The following is a 24,077-nucleotide window of genomic DNA, read 5'->3' on the forward strand; positions in this document are numbered from 1 at the left end:
GTTTCTTCCTAAGGTAAAAGATTTCGAGTTTTGCACAGATACGAAAGAATAGAAAAGGTTTATTATAGTAACACTAAGGAAAGAATTCAGGGCGTGGGGAGCAGTGTGTGGACCACCCTCCCAGCAGGGAGTCATCAAGGTGCGGGGTGATGGTGGTGCGGTGCATCATTTCGTTTCCCAAGGAAAAGAGAGAACTAGTCTTTTAGCAACGTGCTCACGTTGAGGCTGGTCAAAGCACTTTTATAGGAACATCTGAATATTTCGAATTTTCTTGAATCCCTGTCCTTTGCCCTTTCCGTCATTTCACTTTGTTGAGTTCTGAGTGATCCATTTTGCAAACAGTTCTTTGTCCTTCAGGGGGCCGATGATAAGGAACAATTTCAGTCCTTGTGTTAGGATGTAATGCAACAAATTTATGTTAATGAAGAAAGAATTCTATAAGCATCTCTTTTTGGATTACCTAACCACGTGGGTAAAATGATCACAGAGATCTTAAAGGCAAAAATAAAAAGTAGAAGCCACAGGTAGAGATTCTCTGCCAATCTGGAAAGAATCTGGAGAAGAAATGGTTACTAAGGATAAGTAGAGCAGGCCCGGACTCACCAACTTGTGGTCTCCTGCATTCCTTTTCCCGTGCATCTGAGACAAAGTTCAGAAGGTAGGGAGCATCCACACTTTCCCCTGGACTTCTACAAATTGAGAATGTGTCCCTGGTTAACTCAATCAATCATCAACAGTGAACTTTCCCACCCTCCCTAGTCCTGAGAGCCCGAGGGACAGAAACAGAGAGCTCTGACTTTGGGGGATGAGTAATATAGGGAGGGGGCGGCCAAAATTCATGGGAAATACACATAGATTTTCAATGAGCTTAATTTTACTCGAAGAAGAAATGTAACAAAGAACTGAGAAGCGAGAATATTTGCATGATGCACTGAAGTATACGACTATTATCCTCAACTTCAACCCTGGCATTTTGCTGCCTGGAAACATACTGCTTTTCCCTCTCTGCCAACACCCACTCCATTTCCGCCCTTTTCCTTTCCTGGTCCAGTTTATCCTCCAGGTTTCTGATTTTCTTCTCATACTCCTCTATTATCTGCTTCTTCTCCCTCTCCAGCTCAGCTCTGCACTGCTCTTCTATCACTCGGATCTGTTTCTGAATCTCCTCCTCGGCCCTTTGGTACATCTCGTTAGTGTAGAATCCCCCCTCGTTCTCCATCACCATGCGCTGGACCAGGTCCAGCAGCTGTGCCCTCTGGGCCTCCTGCTCAGCCCCTGTTGCCTTATTGTTGAACAAACAGTGGCGATCCTTGAAATCCTTCCTCAGATCCTGAATGAATTTTGGGGCTTCCTTTATGTAATCACAGAACTCCATGCCATCCAAGTCATCCTTTCGGGTGAATAAGAGAATCATGAATCTCCTAGCTGTCGGACCAAACATTGTCAGCACCTTCTGTGCGGCCTCTTGCTCTTCCCTTGAGTACCGGCCCAGCGGGACCACCAGGAGCAGTGCATGAGGCCCTGGGGATGTCAGGACGATGCAACGAGCAATCTCCTTTTGTGTGTCAGCAGTTGGCACCTCGGTGTCAAAAAGGCCAGGTGTGTCCACGACCACAATTTCTCTCCCACTCCACGTGCAGCTCCCTTTCTCGCAGACCTTGGTGACAGATTTTGCCGCGATGGTGGACTGAAACGCTTTCTTCCCAAGGATGCTGTTCCCTGTGGCACTTTTTCCGGCTCCGGTCTTACCCACTAAGACTATTCTCAGTTGTGACTCTCTGGAGTCTTGGTTTCCAAGCCCTGAGACATCAGGAAACAAAAGCCACAGTGTGAGGATTGACCTCCAGCATTTCCCCTGCAGGACCCACACCCATCCGTGCCCGTCTCTGTTGCCTGATCAGGTTCTATTCCGTGAGCTACCCCTGCACCCACAGGAGCTCTGAGGAAGCCCTGGGCCGCGTGTTCCTGCTGCAGGACTCAGAGAACTCTGGGCACGTCTCCAGAGTCCCTTGGGCTGCTCACTCTGACCTTTGGCAGATAGGGCCCCAGAGGAGGGCACCCATGGGTGTAAGTGAGAGCTCTGAGCCACTGTAGGTGCTGTCCCTCCTAAGCCAAGGCAGCAAGTGACACAAAAGCTGACTGTGGGATGTCACAGCAGAAGATCCCCTCACCCCTACGTCATAGTCACAAGGGAATTTTTCTTCTTCCCATGAAGAAGCCAGGGAGGGGTGATTCAGGCCCTCCCTCTTTGCAGGGGTGAGCAGGGCACCTGGGCAGAAAGAAGGAGTGTCCCCTTACATATCACATATGCAGCCCTATTGTCAGGGACTGTGACCCACACAAACACAAAACACCTTCCTTAAAATTATGACTGTGTGTAGAAATTTAATGTCATTTTCCTATTTTAAATTAACATGTTGAAGACTTACAACCAGAAAGTATAGACAGTTCTCTGGAGTTACTGTAAAATCCCTTCACACTTAAATAATAATAATAATAAAACAACAACAACAACAACAACTCATGCAGATTAGCATGAGTAGAATTGCACTTTCTTAGTCTCCCTTCGTTAGGCCTATGTGCTTCCTGGGAAAGTTGCAGGTTAATGACAGAAACCATAGCCTACCAACTGGAGGATGTTTTCAAAGTAACTGTGCCTTCAGTTAAACACCAAATCATCTGTTTAGCTCTTTCCCCATTTCCCTTCAGTAAATCTCTGTTTCTCTTTAATGTGCCTTATGGAGGAACGCTTCAGGATTTGGGGAACCCAGCCCAGGACCAGGCAAGACAAGAAACAACCGCACCCGAGCACCTGTCTCTCTGACAAAGACTCTCCAGCACAGCCTTGAGTGAGACAGTGGCCTGTGGCAGGACCCTGTATCACACACAGCCATCGTCTCTGTTCAGAGTCCATGCCCACAGGGTCATGCTGATGACATTACAGACAGAAGTGATAACTGCATTTCCCTTTCAAAGAAATCATCACCAACACCCAGGTCCTCAGACCAAAAGTCTAGAAATCTCCCTTGATTCCTCTCTTCCCTTTACTTTCCAGATCTCACCGACTGGAATGTTCCCTCGCTTCCATTCACAATCTGATTGCTTCTCTCCATGTTGAAGACCATCATAGTAGCCCAACATACATCACAATCCATGCCTCAGCTGTCTCCTCACTGGCCTCTTTATTTCCAGTAGGCCCCCTTCTGTCTATTCTGTAAGTGGAATGATTTTTTAAAATATCCATCAAACAGAGGAGAGATTTGGCAGAAACCCCATCTCTGGTTTCCACAAGATCAGTAGTGATTCCCCATCTTCCACACACTCTGTCAAGAAACTGTAGCTCATCCAGGCAGTAGCCAAACCTCCCCTGGGGGTGAGTTTCCCACATTTGATAACCAGCATCCTGGGATGAGAGGGTAAGTTTCCAGAAGCTGAGACACAGGGCACAGGATGGCTACCAACAAGGAGAATGTGGATGGGGGTTCAGGTCACTGTGTCATTAGCATCACTGTGAAAGACTCCACCTAGGGACACCCTGAGGGCATCAGCTGTCACCACACAGGGAGAGGGAATATCCTGGGAGATGAGACAAAAGACCAGCTCCACCCCGAAGCAGGTTGCCAATGATGAGGGCACATGGCCATCTATGTGACAGAGTGCTGCTGTGGCCATGGACTGTTCCCATCTGGGACATGAGCCTCCTGGGATATGGATCTACAGCTCTGCTCATGAATGCTGGGTCTGTTTCCCCACCCCTTGAATCCAGGTGACTCCTTCTGGACAAGAGAGCAACAGAAGTGTGATGCCAGTGTGGGTCCTAAATGTGCGGATGTGTAAAGCTGGTATGTCATTGTGCCCTGCAGAGCCCTGCAGCTGCCTTGGGAAGAGGCTGGACTTGCCACTTATCCCTGTCACGCTGGCCTGCCAAAGGGCCTGCTGACTAGCAGACACATCCACGAAGATTGGGATTGAGGATTGGGATTGAGACATGTCCAATCCCAAATTATCCAGTTGCTGGATCTTGAGAGCACCATGTTAGATGAAATCAGTTGCATGAGAAAAGGACAAAAGCCATATGATTTCATTCCTCTGTGGGATATAAAATAGGATGCCTCAAATAAAAAACAAAACAAAACAAACTCATGGACACAGAAAACAATATGGTGTTTACCAGAAGGAAAGGGAGGAGGGGAAAGTGGAACAGAGTAAAGGGGTCAAATCCCTGGTGATGGAAAGAGACAAGGCTTTGGGTTGTGAGTACACAATGCAGTACACTGATGATGGATGATAGGATTCTACAGCTGAATCTTATATAGTGTTATTAACCGCTCTCACATTAATACATTTCATCTAAAAAATTTATCCAGTTATGCACTGAACTACCACTTACCACCAGGTGCATGAGCCAGTCTGCCTGAGATTGGCCTAGCTAGCTCAGACCCAAGAACTGCCAACAAAATGACTAATGTTTCCAGGCCACTACATTGTGGTGTGGTTTGAAAACCACCACAAATTCAACTGATGCAGTTACTTTGGATAAACAAGAGAGTAAAACGGGGTTTATGTGGGAAACAGAGTGAGCCAGTCTGGGAATTTGTTGGTTACAGTGAGGCCACCCGGAGCAGGGACCACAGGGACTTGAGTTAAATCTCCTTTACTCTCACATTCCTCCTTCCCACCCTCACAGGGACTGAAGAGAGGGGCAGAGAAACACAGACAGGCTAGAGTGAGCCCTCCTGATGTGTGCACATGTTGGGAAGTAGGAGACAAGATCCCTCATTAATCCTGGATCATTCAGGACACTGTAACCTCTTTCTCTGAGCAGTGATGCCACATCAGGAGGGGCCAGGGTGGAGGGTCAAAGAAAAAGAAAGAGCAGAGTCGATGAAGACAAAATGAGAAATGGAGTTGGGGGTATTTGGGTCTTGCTCACTTGGGGACTAGGAGACAGGACAGGAGAGCCCCCACCAGGTCCCCTCCTTCAGCCTGACCTGGGGAGCCCGAGCCCCCTCTCACCATGGCTGGTCCCAGGTTCAATGATGCTGAAACTCGAGCTGTGCAATGGAGCTGCCATTGTTGTGTGAGTTCCTGTGGGTAAGAAACACAACTCATTTCAGGGAAATGGGGAGTAACTGCACACCGAACCTCCTGCAGCCAGCAGCCCCTTCTTCCCCGTAGACTGGCTACTTGACTTCTCCTCCTTCCCAGCACTTCTGCTCCACTCCCCTGGTCAGTCTCCTTTTTGCTTCCTGCTCTTCCTCTGCACAAACATACAGGCTTCAGGTGCCTCGTCAGCTCGGCTTCCAGGCACTCTGTACCGCCATCCCCTCAGTAACTTGTTGTTCTTACTTCCATTTGAACTTTATCTGTAGCTTAGACCCTCCCCAGAGCTCTGAACTTTCACATCCCATTCAGTTTCTCCACTGGTAAAGTTCATGGGCATCTCACATAAAACTGTCCACAGGAAACCCTTGACCTCCCTACACTGCAGCCAGTACTGCCTTCAGGTCACAGGATCATCCCGTTCCTCACCAACCCCCCCAACTCCTCCTCTGTTCAGCGGATGGCCTTAGCCTTTCAGCCTGGGGCTCCTGCAGAGTGGTGGGGTCACCTACAGCTCATCTCTCCTCACTTTTGCTCATCTGTCCCATCGACTCGACCTTCAAAACATGCAGAAGTGTCCCTACTCCCTCCTTCAGGCTGATCAAGACTACTGGGACTGGTTTCCCTGTCACAGCTCCAAACTGATCCCCTCATCCTCAGTCCCTCTTCACCTCTACAACTTTTAAAAAACTCAACACAGTTTTTAACTAAAACCTGGTTATTTTTCTCCAACGCCTCTTCTTGCAACACCATCACCACCCACAGTACAGCTGCACTGAGGTTCCCTCGCCACTGGCTCTCCCAGTGATCCCGGGGGTCCCCCTGGAGCACAGATCTCAGTCGGGAATTCTGCATTTGCTCTCTCTACTCTGCCCCAGTCAGTTGTAAGCTTCGTGACTATGGAACCTCCAGGGGAGCATTCTGTCCAGTGCTCCCTTATTATCTGGGACAAGCACATTACTGGACACAGAGTTCTTCACAACACATGTTGTTAAATAAATAAATGACCAAAACTCCCTCTGCTTATTGATTCCTTCTGACCTTGATGTTCAGCCTACATCTGAGAAAAAGGTGGCCCTTTCCTTATTCATCCATGCTCACTGTCATAGGACCACAGTATTTCATTGTAAATATTTCGTCTCCTCACTGCCTACGCATGTTTGGCAGTGGGCAGAGCCGTTAGAAGAACTGGGAGTGGAGGGGACTTTGCCTGGGACAGGCTGAAAATGCCAGTTGGGAAGGGCAGGCTCCTCTGACAGGAGCTGTCGAAGACTCACTTGAAACACAGTTAGAAAGACAGATGGTCCTTTGGAAAGAAGATTTAGCTCTTCATGCCTTAAGGATAGGGAATAGAAAAGCCCTTCTTGTAACTTGAGAAGAGGAATCCCAGTATTTTGCAAATCAGCTTTGGCCACAAAGTGGCTGTAGGTCCTGGGTGCTTCTGACACCTCCCAGCACTTCCCACCCACCAGCTGCCCCCAGAGCCGACTCTGCCCACTCACCTGCTCTGTCCTGAAAAGATTCAAGTTTATATATAATTTCCGTTAAGTGGTGAAGTCCATCACTTATTTGTACAAACATCCTCTGAGCAGCAAACAAGTAAGAGTGGCTAATTTGCAAGGCTCAGCCTTTACAGCAGATCACAGCCCAGAGTCAGTCAGCAGAGACAGGAAACAGAAAGCAAGGAGAAACCTGCACTGAGAACAAGTCTGATGGGAGGTTTAACTCGGATCCCGGGGGAGGGGACTCCGATGCTCCACATCCCGCATTTCCCTGACGCTCCCCCTTACACATACACAATCACCCATGTTTCTTTACCTGCAAAATCTGCGTCCTGCTCCTGTCTGTGACTTCGAAGTCTGAGCTGAGTGAGGACAGGAAGGACAAGGAGGAGGAGGAGGAGGAGGAAGTGAGGGGAGGAGCTGTCCAAACTGGCTCCTTTAAGAGGGCTCTGCACAGAAAGGCTCTCATTTCAAATTGGAGGAGAGTCCTGGCTGTTTCCCCTCAGTTCCTTGCAGGGGTTTCTGGGACACCAAAAGTTGGCAGGTTCAATTCCTGGTCAGGGCACATACCTAGACTGCAGGTTTTATTCCTGACTACGGGGGCAATAAATTGATGCTTCTCTCACATGGATATTTATCTCTACCTAGCTTTCTCTCTTCCTTTCTCTCTCTCTCTCTAAAAAAATCAATGAAAACATAACCTTGAGTGATGATTTAAATAAATAGGTCAATAAATAAATAAATTGAAGGAGTAATAAAGATCTTCTCAGACAAGAAAAAGCTAAAGGAGTTCATCACCAGCAAACCACAGTTACAAGAAATCGAAAGGAACTTATTTAAGAAGAAATAATCAAAAAAACAAACTCTTACAAATACTCAAATGGTAATAAATATGTACTCAGCTATAATCACTGTAAATGTAAATGGATTAAGTGCTCTAAGCTAAAGACATGGGGCAGCTGAGTGGAAAAGAAAACAAGACCCATACACACTCTGTTCACAAGAGACCCACCTCAGGATGGAAGGCACACATAGACAGAAAGTGGAGGGTAGAGGAAGATATTTCATGCAAATGAAAGGGAGCAAAAGAATCATCAACAAAATGAAAAGGCCACCGCCTGAATGGGAGAACAGAGTTACAAATCACAGAGCTGATAAGAGGCTAATGTCCAAACTTCATAAAGAATTCATACAACTCAGTTCCAAAAGAAATCAACAATTCAATTTGAATAAATGGGCAGAAGTTCTGAATAGACTTTTTTAAAAAAATGACATACAGATGACCAAGAGATCCAAAAAAGATGCTCAACATCGCTAATCATCAGGAAAATGCAAATCAACACCACAGTGAGATATCACTTTACAACCATTAGAAAGGCTGCTACCAAAAAGACAAAAGTAATGAGCGTTGGTAGGACATGGGGAAACGAGAACTGTTATGCACTGGTAGTGGGAATGCAAGCTGGTGCAGTTACAGTGTATGGAGGCTCCTGAAAAGTTAAAAGTAGCTGGACTGGTCAGCATGGCTCAGCTGGATGGAGCATCTCCTGTAGTGGAGGATTGTGGGTTCCAGCTGTAGTTGGGGCACATGCTGATAGGGATTTATCAATGCTTCTCTCTTTTCTTAATGTTCCCCTTCTTCTTTCCCTAAAAACAATAAACACAAATGTCCTCAGGTGATGATTTAAAAAATTAAAGATAGAACTACCATATGATCTAGCATTTCCACTACTGGGTATGTAGCTACAGAAAACAAATATCTCTGCAGCATGACTTACAATAGCCAAGAAATGGAAGGAACCAAAGCATCCATATATGGAGGAATGGATGAGGAAATGGTGATTTACATAGAAGAGGGCTCAGCTATAAAATGCCCCAAATATTTCCATTTGCAATGACATAGATGGATCTCAAGGGCATTTGTTAAGTGAAATTAAGTCAGACTGAGAAATCCAGATACTGTATGATCTCCTATGTGGGATATAAAAGAAACAAACAAACGAAAAACCCAAGCTCAAAGATCCAGAGAGTGGATTGGTTGTTCCCAGAGGTGAGAGGTGATACAAATGGTTGCAGGGGATCAAAAGATAAAAAATAAAATCAAATAAAATATAAAATTAACCAAACACACAGTGTAACAGGAGAACATGTATACAAGGTAATGGGAAATACCCAAATTGTTAGAAAAATATTTACAAAACTGATTATTAAATCTACTAAAGAAGTAATGAATTTTATTTTACATCAACTAGATTTTAATAAAGCTGGGGAATTGTAGGTCCTTAGGTATGTTGGACGTGACCAGGAGACTCAATGGTGGGAGACCAATGGTAAAACAGGCCAAGGGTGGTCACACAGTCTCATATAATGCCTTTTACATGTGAATTCGTACCTGTTCTTGTCCAAAGACAGAGTCCATGTATGCACAGTTGTTCATAATTCCCACTCAAGGACATTTCATTGATTTTAGAGAGAGAGGAAGGGGTATGGTGGAGAGAGAGAGAGAGAGAGAGAGAAATCACTGTAAAAGAGAGATTCTCCTGGTCACTTCCCACACTCTGTAGAACCAGAAATGGACCCACAACCCTCTGGGGCATGGGATGGCCCTTCAACCAACTGAGCTACCCAGCCTGGGTTGTTGTTCTTTTGTCTCAATTTATTGATTGAAGGAGAGAGAGGAAGAGAGGCAGAGAAAAAGACAGAGAAACATCGATTGGGTGTTCCATGTACTTATACATCTCCTGTGTTACCTGACCAGAGGTAGAAAGTGCAAGTTAGCACACAGGGAACATGCTCCAGCCAGCTGAGCTCCCTGGGGCTATTTCTGCAACTCTCCAAGCTCAAAGACTCAAAGGCTTTGCAATTGTGGTCTCAACAAGTTTCAGTCTTGTAAACATTTCCTGTTTTTTCACAGTTTGACATCTTTTCCACCACAAGTCTCACCTTCTTATGCACATAAACAGGTCTGCACCACTGCGGTGGAAATTACATGGTGAAGAGACCACAAACCTGTCTTCACACCCATCACACCCCAGTCCCAGGAAGCCTGGGGTCGACCACCGCTGTCAGCCCATCTCTCGGGGTCTTCTCCCAGACTTAGGAGTCTGAGCCTCAACGATGAGAGGTCTCAATCCATCTCTGGAAGGCAGACAGAGATGAGGATGAACTGGGGTGACTGTCCAGACACCCCATCCCAGAGAGGCTGAAGCTGAGGTGGCCACAGGGGCTGACCTGAGAGCCCCAGGTGAAGTCAGGGACAGCCTACAGGACATCCCCCACTCCTGACACCCACAAAACTGCTGTATGGATTTGTTTTCAAACAAAAAAACAACAACCAGGGAGAGCAGACAACTGAAAGAGACACAGAAGGGACACAGGTAACACAACAATTAACCCCTAACAGAGCCATGAACTCAGGAAACCTATGGGAAGACACCTAACCAAACAAACGAAAAATAAAGTTTCCCTCAGGTATTGAGGTTATTAACCATTCCTCTGAAGTCAACTAAAAATAGTGGAAAATATTACCTATATTTTCTTAAAGGATGCAAGAACCGTCAAGGAAAGGAACTTGCTCAGACGTGGAGCCCCATGAAGGGGGAAACCCAGACCTGTAAGCGAAGGACAGCAGCCCACTGGCTCTCTGAGGAGATTCACCAACTGGGAGAACTTCGACTGTGCATCTCCAACCCCACTGACCTGGGAGCCAAAGGCAAGGGCGGATTCAACAGGGTCTCACAGGGAACTCTGACCATAACCCCCAAAAGGCTAACCCCTCAAAAATGTCAGTGAGCACTACCTGGTGAGTGCAGGGAGGGTTGAGAAAGAAAAGGCCAGGATGCACTGCAAACAGGCAGAGGGTACTTGTGGAGAGAAAACAGAAGGGAAGACCACAGAGGAAATCATTAAAGCTACGATGGTGGAGCTGAGGAAACACACCAACCCAAAATTCAGACCATCCAGTAGGTCCCAAACACAGTCAGGAAGAAGGAATTCACACTTTGACACATAAGATGAAGCTATAGGACATCAAAGCAAAAAGAATTCCTCAAAGGAGCCAGAAGCACAGACCCATGACCTTCCAGGGGGAGATGCTGGAACTGCACTGATCCCTGCCCAGTAACAGAGCAGCCAGAGACAGTGCCAGCACACCTGCAATGAGCTCAGAGAAGATGACAGCTGACTCAGATCTCCACACTCAGGGGACGGCTGTCAGGAGTCAGGGCAGCACACGTGCATTTCAGACAATGAAGGGGAGCGCTCCTGCCCCCAGCACGACTTCCCTGGAGGGATTTCTACACAGTGTGCTGGACACGAGTGGAAAGCAATCCCACCAGTGACTCAGAGGGGAGAACAAAGACTAAGTTAAACTAACGGGAACAGTGCAAAATAATAGAAATGGCCTCTAGATTCTGAAATTCTGAAAGGAAAAAAATTAAAATAAAATACACAGTAATATTTAGGTTGGGATGGAGGTAAGAATGGAATTAAAATGTCCAAGGTAATTTGTTGTATAAGAGGAAGATAAAAGGATAGATTACCTTTAGTCCATGATAAGTAAGACTATGTATTGTAATCACTAGGTGGATATTGAAAATTTTAGAAAAATGTATGTTATTTCCAAAGTAGTAAATGGTAGAATGTGAAAAAATACCCATAGAATTCAAAGTAATCAGCAACAACAAAAAAGTTAGAGAATGGATTTTGGAACAGGTTGGACACATTGAATGCAAAAATAAAAATTTTATATGCATCCACATAGATCAGAAATTATAATTATGATAAATGGACCAAAGATTTCAGTTAAAAGAATAAACTTTTTTTTCAGGGGATTGCAAAAAAAATTTGCATCTAAAGCATGAAACCAGAGAAAGGTTGAAAGCAGAAGTTTAGGCAAACAGAGCAATCAAATTAGAACCAGCCCTGGCTGGTGTAGCTCAGTGGATTGAGTGCAGACTGTGAACCAAAGGGTCGCCAGTTTGATTCCCAGTCAGGGCACATGCCTGGTTTGTTGGCCAGGTCCCCAGTAGGGGGAGGTGCGAGAGGCAACCACATATTGAAGTTTCTCTCCCTCTCTTTCTCCCTCCCTTCCCCCCTCTCTAAAAGTAAATAAATAACATCTTTTAAAATAATTAAATTCAGAACCAATAAGACCAAGCTATCAAATGAATTAGACTTTCCATTCAATTTTTATCGAAAGCATGTTATGTGCCAGGCAGTGTCCTAGGAACCTGGATACATCAAATAATCACAGATAACAATTCTTAGTTTGGATCTTCCAGTGTTCCTGGAAGGGACAGAAAATAAACAATAAATGAATAAATTTGTAAGTTATAAAATGTATGACATATTCGTTTATGTTAGAAGAACAACAGCAAGTATAGTAAGACGGGTGAGGAGTGTAGGCGGCAGGTGGGACCTCAGCAGTGTGGTGGGGGCACAGCCACAGAGCCCTGCGCACCAGCTCAGACACCGCTTTGCATTTCCACCTGCCGCACTCGGAGTCCTCACTTTATAAGGGGAGTGATTCATTCACAGAGAAAATGGGCAAACCTGCACTTAGGGTGACAGGGGCAACACACATTTCTCAGTCCTCACCAGAGCAGGCAAGTGAAGATGCAAAAAGGATACAGAAGATTGAAGCAACCAGTTTCATGGACTTGGCCTCATCATGCACATGTGCAGACACTTCCTCAAATTCAGTCCCTTATTTTCAAACAGATGGGGAACACTGACCAACACTGGTCTCAAGGAGTGCTTTGAAACTGTATAGTATTGAAATAACATAGGGCATATTTCCTGACCACAACATAATTAAAAGATAAGTAATAAAATATCATATGTTCGTCAATTGGAGGACACAGTTTTATTTTTATGTATTTATTTATGGCCTCTGCTATCACAGTTGTCCTAATTTTGCCCTCCAGCCATCCCCACACTCCCTCAGGCAATGCCTGGGTCAAATAACCCATGGATCAAATCAGATGAAGTAATCAAAATTGATAAATATTTAAAGCAAGAGCATAAGTGAATACTGTGTTTTAAAGCTTATGAGATGCAGCTAAAACAGTATCTATACATCAAATTTTAGCTATTAGTGTATTTTTTAGAAACAAGTAAATTTACAGTATACAAAATCAGTGTACAAAAATTTATTGTGTTCCACAACCCAACAATGAAATTTCAGAAAAAAATATTTTAAAACACCAATTTCTCTTGCTATTGCAGAAACAGTATAGAACACCTAGGAATAAACATCAAGAGCATGTGAGGGACTTGTACACTGAAAACTACAAGCTATCACTACTAAGTGAAATTGAAGAGGACACAAAGAAATGAAAAAATTAAGAAGAATTTTGGAACATAAAGATACTTCTAACAGGAAGAAAGGACCTGAGAACAGTTGCTTTAGGCACCCCATCTTTCATCTTTGTCTCTAACCACAGACAAGACTGCTCCTTTATCAGCACACATTGGCAATTCGCCTCCTGGGAGTAAGTCTGACACCAGCCCTCATATGGAGCCTGGAGAGACAGCAGCAGGTCACTGCCCATGGGGAGGTGGCAGTTTAATGAGTCTGGGAACTTACTTACAAGGCTGGTCGTGGGTGGTCCCCAAACAAATATTTGGTGCAGCTGCCTGCCAGGTCTGAAGAGTGTATACAGACCCCTCAGCTGCTGCGACAACACGTTACTCTCTCCAGGCCAAGTCCCTGAGGCAGCTCCTGGGAAGGGACCCAGGGAGCTGAACACACATTCCAAGGATGGGTTGGCATGGGTGGGGAAGCCTGGGTGCAGCTTTTAGGCCAAGTAGAGGTCACGTCCTCCCTATGACGTCCCCAGAGTAACAGATACACTGGGGTTCACAGCTCCCAGTGTGGAGTGTCAGAGCCACAGGAACACGAGAATGGAAGAAAAAGTTTGCTATAAGAGGTGGGCACAGGGTATTCAAGAGGCAAGAGACACTGTTAGTAAGAGTAAGAAACTGACACCGTAACCCTAAGGGGGTGAAGGAGAGCTGGAATCCAGAAAGGGGGGTTTGGTACAGGAGGTGTGACATTCAGCTTCAGGTTGCAGCAGGTCAGAGATGACCTTGCAGGGACAGAGGGAGGAGAACAAATACCCCAGCCTCACTTTTCTACCCCGAGGAGGCCTCCTGCTCGGACTTCCCACTGGCAGGAGCCCAGCAAGACTCAGAGACCCAGGGGGACCCGCTGATGCCGACAGACAGGACAGGGGCCTCAGGTCGGGGCCCCTCTCACTCAGCACTGTTCTCACCACATGTCACAGCAGGGCAGTGTCTGCAGACCAGCTGTAAGCAGGACGCGCTTGGCAGGAGCCCCCCCAGGTAAGTGCAGCCAACTGCAAAGAGGAAGCCGATGTGGCACTGACCAGTGAGTGCACGTGAGCACTGGCTCCGCCTCCATCCCAAAGAGTGAACTTAGGATATGAATCCCTGAATGTTCTTCACTGGCTGCAAGTAAATACATCTACCTTGTGAGAACCATGTCTTGTCCTTGAGCAGAGCACCCCAAGGGTGAACCCCTTGAGTTCATGAACAATGTGATCATGTAGGTCATCCTCCTGGGGCATAGAGCTAGGGTGAGGGGGGCAAAGTGTGGATCTATAGAGACAAAGGAAAACTATTTGCCCCAGAAGATATATTTAAGTTATAGTCAGGGACATTCTACATGTGGATGGTACCTGGACAAGAAAAGAAAGAAAAACAATAAGGATTTAGCACCTCCTGCACCTCCGTGGACCACAAACCATCTTCCTGGAGAGACCTGCTGCTTCACTGACCGCCGGGTCATAGACATGGACGGAAAAAAAATGTGCATCATGAGAGGGGTAACATGTGGCATGTGCAGAATTTTTTATTTGATTTTCCTAAATAGAGTTTTTGAACTCTATATAATGTATTATGGCCTGATTGTGCCCATTTTGTCACTTGTTTTTTAAAAGATTTTATTTATTTATTTTTATAGAGAAGGGAAGGGACAGAAAAAGAGAGTGGGGACAAAGATCAATGTGTGGTTGCCCCCCACTGGGGACCTGGCCTGTGCCCTGACTGGGAATCAAACTGGTGATCCTTTGGTTCACAGCTCACACTCAATCCACAGAGCCATACCAGCCAGGGCCCATTTTGTCACTTCCTAAATGCATTGGCACCGTGGGGATGGGTGAGAATGAGCTGGGAGGATGCTCTGGGGAGTTGTCGCTGCACAACAGACCAGCCCGAAGCTTAGTGGTTTGAAACAACATCATTTATTTTTCTCATGAATCTACAAACTGGGTGGGATGTGGTGGGGATGGCCCAGCTATGCTGTCTGCAGCTTCCCCTGAGGCGGCTCTGCTAGCAGCTGGAGAGCCCACCGCCCTGTGCCCACACTTGCACGGCTGGCAGGTAGTCTCACAGGCAGATGAAAGAGCAGGCAGGGGATGGGGCCAGGATTCCAGTCCTCTTCCTGGGGCCTCTCCATGGGCAACGTGGGCTTCCTCACAGCACGGGGGCCATGTTCCTAGGGCGCCTACTGCAGAGAGCAAGGCGACACTGTCCCAGTCTAACTTTAGAAGCCTGACCAGCCACTACTCATCAAAGCAGTCACAGAGTCCATGGAATTTCAAGGAGGGGACACAGTCCCCATCACCCAACAGAAGGAGCAACAGCACAGAGTACAAGAAGCAGAGCTGGGGTAGCAGATATCGGTATAGCCATCTTTGGAAAATACAATCTACCACATCGACAAATCACAGTAAATTAACAAAAAATCAAAATGAATTCACATTATTTCCAAAACATATGCCACACTTTTGAAAGCGCACTCCAAATCCGATTGTAAACAGCTACAAATATGTTTTTTTCATGTTCTTTCTTGGCATTTTCAATTTGTCGAACATGTTGCTCATTTAGGACTTTCATTTGTTTCTCCTTTTCTTGCTTTGTTATTTCATTCTTAGCATATTTCTCTTCTAGTACTTTTTTGTTTTCTGAATAAGTATCAGAGATTTTCTTCAAGGCCGCTTCCAGACGTCTCTGCTTTTCTGCTGTGTCCTCATATATGGAATCAGAAAAGTGAGTCCCTCCGTTCTCCTGCACCATTGCCTCGATCAGCCCCACCAGCTCCTGCAGTTGATCTTCCTTCTCAATCTCATCTGCACTTTTGTTGTTGAAGGCACAGCAGTAGTGCTGACATTCTGTGATGATGGTTTTTAGGCGCTTGTCTGACTTTGCTATGAACGAACTGAGCTCTTTACCTTCTAATTCATCTTTGCGAGTGAACAAGACCATCATGTGCTTCATGGCTGGCTTCCCAAAGATGGCCTTGATCAAATCAACTGTATTCTGCTCCTCCTGTGTGAAGCGGTCCAGCCGTACAACCAGGATGATGGCATGAGGCCCGGGGCTGGAGAGGAGGACACATCTAGCAATTTCCTCACAGGTGGTCTTCAGTTTCTCCTCGGTGTCAAAGAGCCCGGGGGTGTCCACCACGAGAAGCTTCCTCCCCTTCCAGGCCCTCTCTTCTTTCTTACAGCTCTTGGTAACAGACGCGGAAGCAATTCTAGAATCAAATGCTCTTTTCCCGAGAATGGTGTTTCCTGTCGCACTTTTCCCATTTCCGGTTTTTCCCACCAGAACGATCCGCAGAGTGTTGTCCTGAAGGTCAGCCATGCTGGTTCAAGAGGTTCTGGGTGCAGGTTCCTGCAAGACCCCGAGGAGGAGAAGAACATGGGGAGGGGTCAACTTAGGCAAGTGCCCACCATTCCCAGCCCTCATTTCCTCCCTGAAACTTTGTACTAGTCTATTATTCACATTGAACCCAGCACCAATAGAGAGATGATAGTTCAATTACTACAGAAGAAACAATAGAGTTTCCCCACAGAAGAGCACCAGGGCCAGGGCCCTCCCAGGGGAGCACACCTGCACCTTACAGCTCTGCTCTCTCAGAGCTCCCTGAGCTGTCCCTGACCACACACAAAAGAAGGGAAAGTTTTAGTCCTTTCTGGGAATCAAGTATAATATTGATCCCAAAGGCTAACCAAGATTTCACCAATAAATAAAGCCACAGATGTGTCTCATTTAGAAATAGTAATACAAAAATCCTAAAAAAATTATTGAACACTAAAAAGAGTGATACACCATGTTTAAATATGACTTATTTCAGAAATGCTAGGATGGTTCAATATGAGAAAATTGGTTTTTTCTACACAGGCCATTAACACATGAAGGAGAAACTAACTAGATGCAAAAAACAATTGTCTCAGTTCAACACTAACTCATGTTTAAGGCATATCATGAAATTACAACTAATAGATACTCCTCTAAAGTTAAAATAATGGATGGTAAAGTTCATTTGGAGAAAAAAAAAGAACATTATTCAGCACCGATGAGAAAAAGAATAAGGAGGGAGGACCAGCTCTACCAGGAGTCAAACACGCAGTTTCTGTCATTACAGCCTCATGGGGTTGGTGCACAAACAGAGGGAACAGGGAAACTGAAATAGAATATTCAGAAACAGACCAAATTAATTGTACAATATTCACTTATAAAACAGTTAATTAGATGTTACCATAGATTCAATAAGTCCACATCTCACATCACTGAGGAGAAAGGCGGATGAATAAAGCGACGTGGGGGCGACTGTGAAACCGAATAGAAAACGAGAAAACTGCCTCCACTGCCTCACACCATCAGAGTTCAAACACCTCACATGTTTAAATAGAAAACTAACCCATAGAAATAACAGAAAAGGCCTCAGCAAATTCTTTGTAACCTGGGAGTAGGGAAAATATTGCTAAGGTTTGACACAGAGTAAGGAAAAGGACTAATACGTGTGATTACAGAAAACTCTCACAGGTAATGTGAGACAAGAAGCATCACAGACAAATTAAAGCAAAAATGTCAAACTAGGGAAAAAGCATTTTCCAATGTACATCTAGGGGGTGAATTTCCCTATTACAAAAGCAAAATTAAAAGCTGCAGAAACAAATAACCAACAACTTGATGGAAAATGGATCAAAAGATAGAAGTAACCATTCAGAGGAAAAATAGTTTAAATGTGTCTTGAATATATCAAAAGACAGTAACATACACTCATAATAGACAAAAATAAATCAAAACACAAAAATAATATAAGTTAATAAAATAATTTTAAATCACACCTCTGTTTTCTAGGTGAGATGCTGTTTGTCCCCTCCAGGTCTGGCAGAACGGCAGACTGTGCTAAGAGTCAGCCGGAGGAGGCAGGGGCAGCAGGTCCTCCCCTGCACGGCTGGGGGGAGGGAAGCACAGTCCAAACCCGCAGACCAGAAGCCAGCAATACCTTGTAGAGTCCACGGGCACCTTCCCTCCTGTTACCAATCCCCCATTTCAGCTTTTATCCCTGAACTACACTGACCAATGTTATAGCAAAAATCATGCATGAAGCTATTTATTGCATCATTATTTGTAAGAGCAAAAAACAAAACCCTATCCAATGGCCACCAGTAGACGACGGGTTGAATGAACTAAGGTGTGTCCACACCGGGAAGACCTGGCCAGCTGTGAAAAGGACTGAGAAGTGTCTCCCTGCACCAGAGTGGGGAGACCATCAGGGTGTCTACCACCAGGGGAAGGAAATAATGTGGAGTTCACCTACCATCTCTCCAGTAAGGGGGATGTGAACATCATCTATAAACTATAACAGGTACACTATTCACACATATGAAAAGGCACCAGCAGGATAATCTGAAAACTAACCCGACACAGAAGTTCCCTGTGTGGGGATGGGACGGACAGGGTGGGGGGGTGGGGGGACAGGGGCAGGGGCTCGAAGTCAGGTGTCCTGGGTGCACGTAGATTTCACAGGCTTGATCTTGAAACCAGGAAGGTAGTTTACCTAATTACACACCAAAAATTATGTTTAAAATATTAAAATCAAGAGAGAATGAAAAAAACAAATCTAACTGGTATTTGAGAGGTAGATGAACCCCATAAGGAACTGGTCCAAGAGACTTGGAAATGCATTCATTCATTGTCTGTCTCTGGTGAGATATGTCTTAAGGACCAAAAACAAAAAAAAAAAACATCCAAAACCTGAAAACAACCTCCAACTGTTTTCACATCCTCACTTTAATTGTGCGCGTGTGTGTGTGCGTGTGTGTGTGTGTGTGCATTTGTGTGTAGTTTGAAGCCCTTGGCAGTGGACAGAGGCACAGGGACAGGAATGAGCCCGGTGACAGTGGACCCCCTCAGCGCCCAGCTCTGGCCTTCAGAGGCCATTTCCCACCACAGGTCAGGGCTCTGAGGAGAAAGCACTGATTCCAGGGCCAGACACGTGTGCAAGGGGCCCACAGGCCCTCGTCAGCCAGAGAGCCCGGGTATGCTGACCACTCACTAGCATCTCATCACAGGGACTGGGGGCCACTGCAGCAGAGTCCAACTGGACCTGGATGGGACATTTTGAGCATTCATAGTAATTCTAATGAAATGAAAGCATCAAGTATGTTAAAATCCATGAATTCATAACAATGCTTTTCCTAAAAGTGATCTGTCACTCCCTCGGGTGTCTGCTGGAAAAACACTCAAAGGGGAAGAGTCAGGCGTTCATCTGTGTCTCTCACACACCTGCTCCTCGTGGAAATGAGAGAGAGCTTGAGGGGAGCTTTCTTTTCCCAGGATTATTCCACCCAATACAGGAGGAAGGGATGACAGCATTTGAGTGTCATCGCTTGTGACCCTTAACGAGACTAAGGCAGCCATTAGTGTCAGTTAGTGTCACAGACAGGCTGACAACCAGACATCATGTGCCTTCTGACGGGAGTTCACTGCTGCACCTGTGAAGTGTTCCCACCCAAAATCAGTCCACCCTGAACCTGACCAGGCCTCTCCTTAGACAAATTCACAAGGACGCTGGAACGGGAGGAGCAGGTGAGCTGACACCTTTGATAGAATCGACAGGACACACACCGCCCGATTCTGATGGACAAGAGACCCCCCTTTCTTACCCAGAGAAATCTCCCAGAAAGCAACAGGGAAGGTGGAAATGGATATATTAAGTTAAATTTAAGAGACATCAAACAATTGTGATTTATGGATCTTATTTAGATCCAATTTCAATTTTTATAGTTATGAGAAAACCAGGAAAATCTGTTTGGAACTGGTAATTTTTATAAAAACAATTCTACTTGCTTTTTAAAGTCTGATGATGGCAATAATTTTCAGTGGTTTCAAATATTTATTGATAAACTGAAACAATGTCCGATATCTACCTCCAAATAATTCCAGGTGTGGAGGGAGGACTGAGTTTACAAATGAAGCAGATTGGCATCAATTGATAATCGGTGAAGCTTGGTCTGGGTCCATGGAAGTTCCTTATATTACTCTCTTTACCTTGGGATAAGTTTTCCACAATAAACTTTTCCACAAAAAAAAAATTTAACCTGGGTGTAGTATAGCCACTGTTGAATACTCTTTACCAAGCACCTTGATAAATATTTTTACATCATCTCATTTACTCCCCAAAAATAGCCTGTGAGGAAGCTCATTTTATTATTTTCATATTTTAATCTTCATCCAAGGATATGTTTATTGATTTTAGAGAGAAAAAAGGAAGAGAGAGAAACAACCATGTGCAAGAGAAACATCAATTGCTTGCCTCCCATACACACCCCACCTGGAGATTGAACCCACAACCTAATTGTGCACCCTGACCAGGATGGAACCCACAAATTTTGGTGTATGAGACAACATTCCAACCAACGGAGAACAGAGCCACCCAGCCAGGGTTATTATGCTAACGTTTAAGATAAGGGCATTGATGTGGCTGAAAATGCTGAGACACTTGCCCAGGGGCACAGAGCTCACAGCTACTGGGCAGAGCAGGGACCCAACTGAAAGTCCATTCTACTCCCGCCTTCCCTCCTGACCACGGCCCACAGTCCTCTGCCCAGCTCCTCCTCAGCCCCTGACTCTGAAACCTCACCAGTCAGAGGTGGACAAGGAACGGAGGGGACGGGTCGTCCACTCTCTCCCAGGGGGAGAACTGCACTGCCTGGGATCCTGATCTTGGCAGTGGACAGAGGCACTTGGACGGCCTGGACTCTATGTCACTGTCAGCCCTGAACACCTGCCCTGGGGACACCAGTTTCCCATCAAGGGAGGAGGAAGGCTCAGCAGCAGCATCAGTGTCTGCTGCACCAGCAAACACAGGAAGTACCCCTGTCAGCACACACGTGTCCTGTCAGTATGAGATGCAGGACATTGTGCTCATAACGCAGCCCCTTCCTCCCCTTCCTACCCCACACCACCACCCTGTGACAGCACCCTCTACCCGCTGTGAGGCTGGCACTGTCCCTGGTTCCTCCTCGGACCACAGCCACCCCCTGCACCTGCCCTGGCCCCAGTGCCCTCCCAGCCCTATGGCTCAGCTGGGTCTCAGCCAGGCTCACCTTCCCTTCAACCCGCTGAGGAGTTCCCGGGTCTTCTCCAATGAAGCTCTTTCAGCTGCTGCTTGTGCTTTAACTGTGAGGAGAGAGTTCGCAACCCTGAAAGCAGGGAGCCAGGAAGCTGTGGTTGGGTGGGGCCAGCTGAGGACCTGTTTGCCTTTAAAGAGACGGAAACAGTGTCCCGTAATTTGGTGGTGCTTCAGTTTTGCCAAATTCCAAACTTGTGTCGATGTGCCTGCTCCCGCACCAGAATTTCCAGAGCTATGTTCAGGATTTTGGATGATGGCGGTGGATCACAAAGGCCCTTATTAAATGACCCAAGCCTTGCCCACGCCTGTGCACTGGGAGACAGCAGGGTGATTCTGGAAACAGGAAGTCAAGCAGGTGGCTTGGGGTGCCTTTGGGTGCTGCTAGTGATTGTCTGCTGTGGGCTTTGAGTCCAGTCTTTCAGGAGGGTCTCAGTTCCTCATTCAGAAACTGCAGGACTCCGGTGCAGACCTGAAGGGGTCTACACCATTGGGAGCCACAGGGAAGAGGAGGGGGAGTTTGGGGAAAAGTCTCTGTGACCACACAGCCCCTCTGTGGTTTTTCATGTGGGCCTTGCCAGCTTGAACGTGCCCCAGGGTCTGGCAGGTGAAGATGCTCCCAGGGAGCAGATGCAATTCCCCTCCCACCCTTTCTGCCTCCCCCACCCCAGGCCCAGACGGAAGCAGCCTGTCCAAGATCCACTCAGCAGACAGATGCCACAGGCTCTGGAAATGATTTTCAGGTGTCAGGCAGCTGCCAAAGCTCTCACAGTGGACGCGATGCTCTAGTTGTCTGCTGCATCACCATTAAAACATCACGTTTTTATTATATATTTGGTTCACTAGATTGAGAAATTTGATTGGTCAATGCTTAAGCTTTGGGGAAAGCAATAAGAAGACCAGATGCGGCAGGAAGTTGGGGACAATAGGCTGGCAACCCATGGAGGGAAGCAACGAGATTTGGAAATCATGGTGTTCAGAGCCATTGTTCAGTAGCATCGGACCAATTATTGGTGCTGATGACTAGGGTCACCATGAAGTGGCCAGGTAACAGTCCTGACTTCCAATACAGACAATGATCACGACCAGGTATAAATTTCACAAGGCCTGGCAAAAAAAAACCCCACCAAGCCCATTGTTACAACATCTAAAGATTGCAAGAAGACATTGACAGCACACCATCCCATGTGAGGGGCCCCTCTCAGCACAGGGCCCTGAGCAGCCCCACAGGTCACTCCCCAGGGGGCTGACCCTGACCCTGCTGCACAGGTGTGACTCAGCAGCACAGCCAGGACCTCATCTCCTGCTCAACCTGTCCCCCCATGGCCCAGTCTCAGGTCACTCTGCACAGTCCTTGAGTGAACCCTGTCCTGCCAGAAGCTGCCTTGCATGTTTTCCTGGTGAACTCCTTGTTCTGCAGGTATGACGCTCAGGTGCACAGTTCAGTTTCCCAAAGGGAAGAGGGAAGAGGTTGAGAGAATCCACAGATGCTGCAGGGATGGGACATGGGTCTCGGATGGGAACAGCCTTGAGGCCATGGACCACAGAGAAGCCCTTAGAACTCGGCAGCCCACCCTGACCCTGACACAGCGGGGATCCCCCTTCTAGGAGACTGTGACAGAAGGAGGGTCATCTCACCTCTCTTCTGACTGTTCACGTGGCCACGTTCCTCATCATGAGGGGCTCCTGTCCACTTCCCACTCTGCTGTGAGCCACCTGTCCCCCTGCTGCTGGTCCCCACCTGCAACTCCTGAAGTTGCTGCCCCTGCTCCCTGGATGCTGCTCCTTCCACACCGTCAGAAGCAAGGACACGAATTTTGTAGAAAGTCACAGCTTCCTTTTGTACAGTTGCCTTTATTCTTTTCCCCTTTTTATTATTTACATCATATGTACACACAGTGGATATATATGAATTTTTCAAAGGTTGGATTATGAAAAAACATTTCTTCATGTTTTATCAGGGTCTGCCTTGTAGAATTCAGGACATTTTCTGCTGCTGTGATGTAGATACATTCAAAGCTCAAACCTACTACAGCATCATGGAAATAACAACAGGAGGTGAAAGGAATGGCCACTCACACTGTCCTGACTCCCCCATGAATGAACAGTCAGCCTTGGTGTGTCAGTTCCGTATTGCTGGCACAACAAAGTACTGATAACCTAGTGGCCTAGGACAAAGTGAATACATTCTCTTACAGCTTTTTAGGGCAGGAGCCTCAAATTAGTCTCACAAAGACAAAATGAAGGTGTCATCAGGGCTGGTCTCTCTGGAGGCTCTAGGGGAGAATCCCTCTCACCTCTCCCCCTTCTAGAAGCTGCCAGAATTCCTTGGCTTCTGACCACATCACTCCAGTCTGGGCTGCCATCACCACATGGCTTCTTCCTCCTTAGATCGTCCTGCCTCCTCCTCTCAGGGCCTTTGTGGTTCTGTGTGGGACCCACTCAGAGAGCCCAGGACAATCTCCCTGTCACCCCACCATGAATGATCCTCATCTGCAAAGACCCTTTAGCAATGAGGCGACATTCACAGGCTCTGGAGATTGGACACGGCTTTCTTCAAGGAGGATAAGTTAACCTCTCTTAGCTCCCATTCCCGATGGTAAAATGAGGAATGTGCGACAGAGCACACTGACAGCCATTTGCAGTTGTGGTAGAGCTGAGTGGATGTTGGGGTGGATGGATTGAACCAAAAATAAAAAATAAGCAAAAAACTCATGGACACAAACAGTGTGGTGATTCCCAGGGGAGGGAGGAGGGGGCACGTGGAGGCAGGTGTAGGGGGGATAAAGGGTGATGGGTGGAGACCTGACTTGGGTGGTGATCACACAGTACAGGGTACAGATGATGTGTTGTAGAATTGTGCACCTAATCCCTGTGTCATTGTGGTTCCCAGTGCCACACACAATAAAGTCAATAAAAGGGACCGAAAAAAAATAACAAAATGTAGAACATGGAGCTTTTCCTTCATTGGGTTGGCATTGGTTCCAGGAAGTAGTGCTGCTGTAAACAATACCTCCCGT

General features: G+C 46.5%; 2 protein-coding genes across 7 annotated transcripts; both read right to left on the reverse strand.

The window, feature by feature from the left end:
- Positions 1-39: 39 nt before the first annotated feature.
- Positions 40-21,152, reverse strand: LOC123817987 (GTPase IMAP family member 4-like). Of its 5 annotated transcripts, XM_045837829.1 has the most exons (4): positions 21,035-21,087; positions 9,615-9,743; positions 5,017-5,088; positions 40-1,800 (listed from the first exon to the last, which is right to left on the reverse strand). In XM_045837829.1, the coding sequence occupies exons 2-4, from the start codon at positions 9,628-9,630 to the stop codon at positions 875-877; spliced, it is 1,014 nt and encodes a 337-aa protein (XP_045693785.1). In that variant the 5' UTR covers positions 9,631-9,743; positions 21,035-21,087; the 3' UTR covers positions 40-874. The 5 variants fall into 5 exon arrangements, with proteins under 5 accessions (XP_045693785.1, XP_045693787.1, XP_045693788.1 ...); XM_045837831.1 differs by lacking the exon at positions 9,615-9,743 and having other exon boundaries at positions 21,035-21,152; XM_045837832.1 differs by lacking the exons at positions 9,615-9,743; positions 21,035-21,087 and adding an exon at positions 9,549-9,571.
- LOC123817989 (GTPase IMAP family member 7-like) lies at positions 14,859-21,163 on the reverse strand. 2 transcript variants are annotated; one of them, XM_045837834.1, is made up of 2 exons: positions 21,035-21,163; positions 14,859-16,307 (listed from the first exon to the last, which is right to left on the reverse strand). In XM_045837834.1, exon 2 carries the CDS (start codon positions 16,275-16,277, stop codon positions 15,393-15,395), a length of 885 nt encoding a protein of 294 aa, XP_045693790.1. In that variant the 5' UTR covers positions 16,278-16,307; positions 21,035-21,163; the 3' UTR covers positions 14,859-15,392. The 2 variants fall into 2 exon arrangements, with proteins under 2 accessions (XP_045693790.1, XP_045693791.1); XM_045837835.1 differs by lacking the exon at positions 21,035-21,163 and adding an exon at positions 17,768-17,912.
- Between the last annotated feature and the right edge of the window lie 2,914 nt (positions 21,164-24,077).

This window comes from Phyllostomus hastatus, unplaced genomic scaffold (assembly GCF_019186645.2).
Source record: "Phyllostomus hastatus isolate PE091 unplaced genomic scaffold, TTU_PhHast_1.1 phas_contig_244, whole genome shotgun sequence".
NCBI lineage: Eukaryota > Metazoa > Chordata > Mammalia > Chiroptera > Phyllostomidae > Phyllostomus > Phyllostomus hastatus.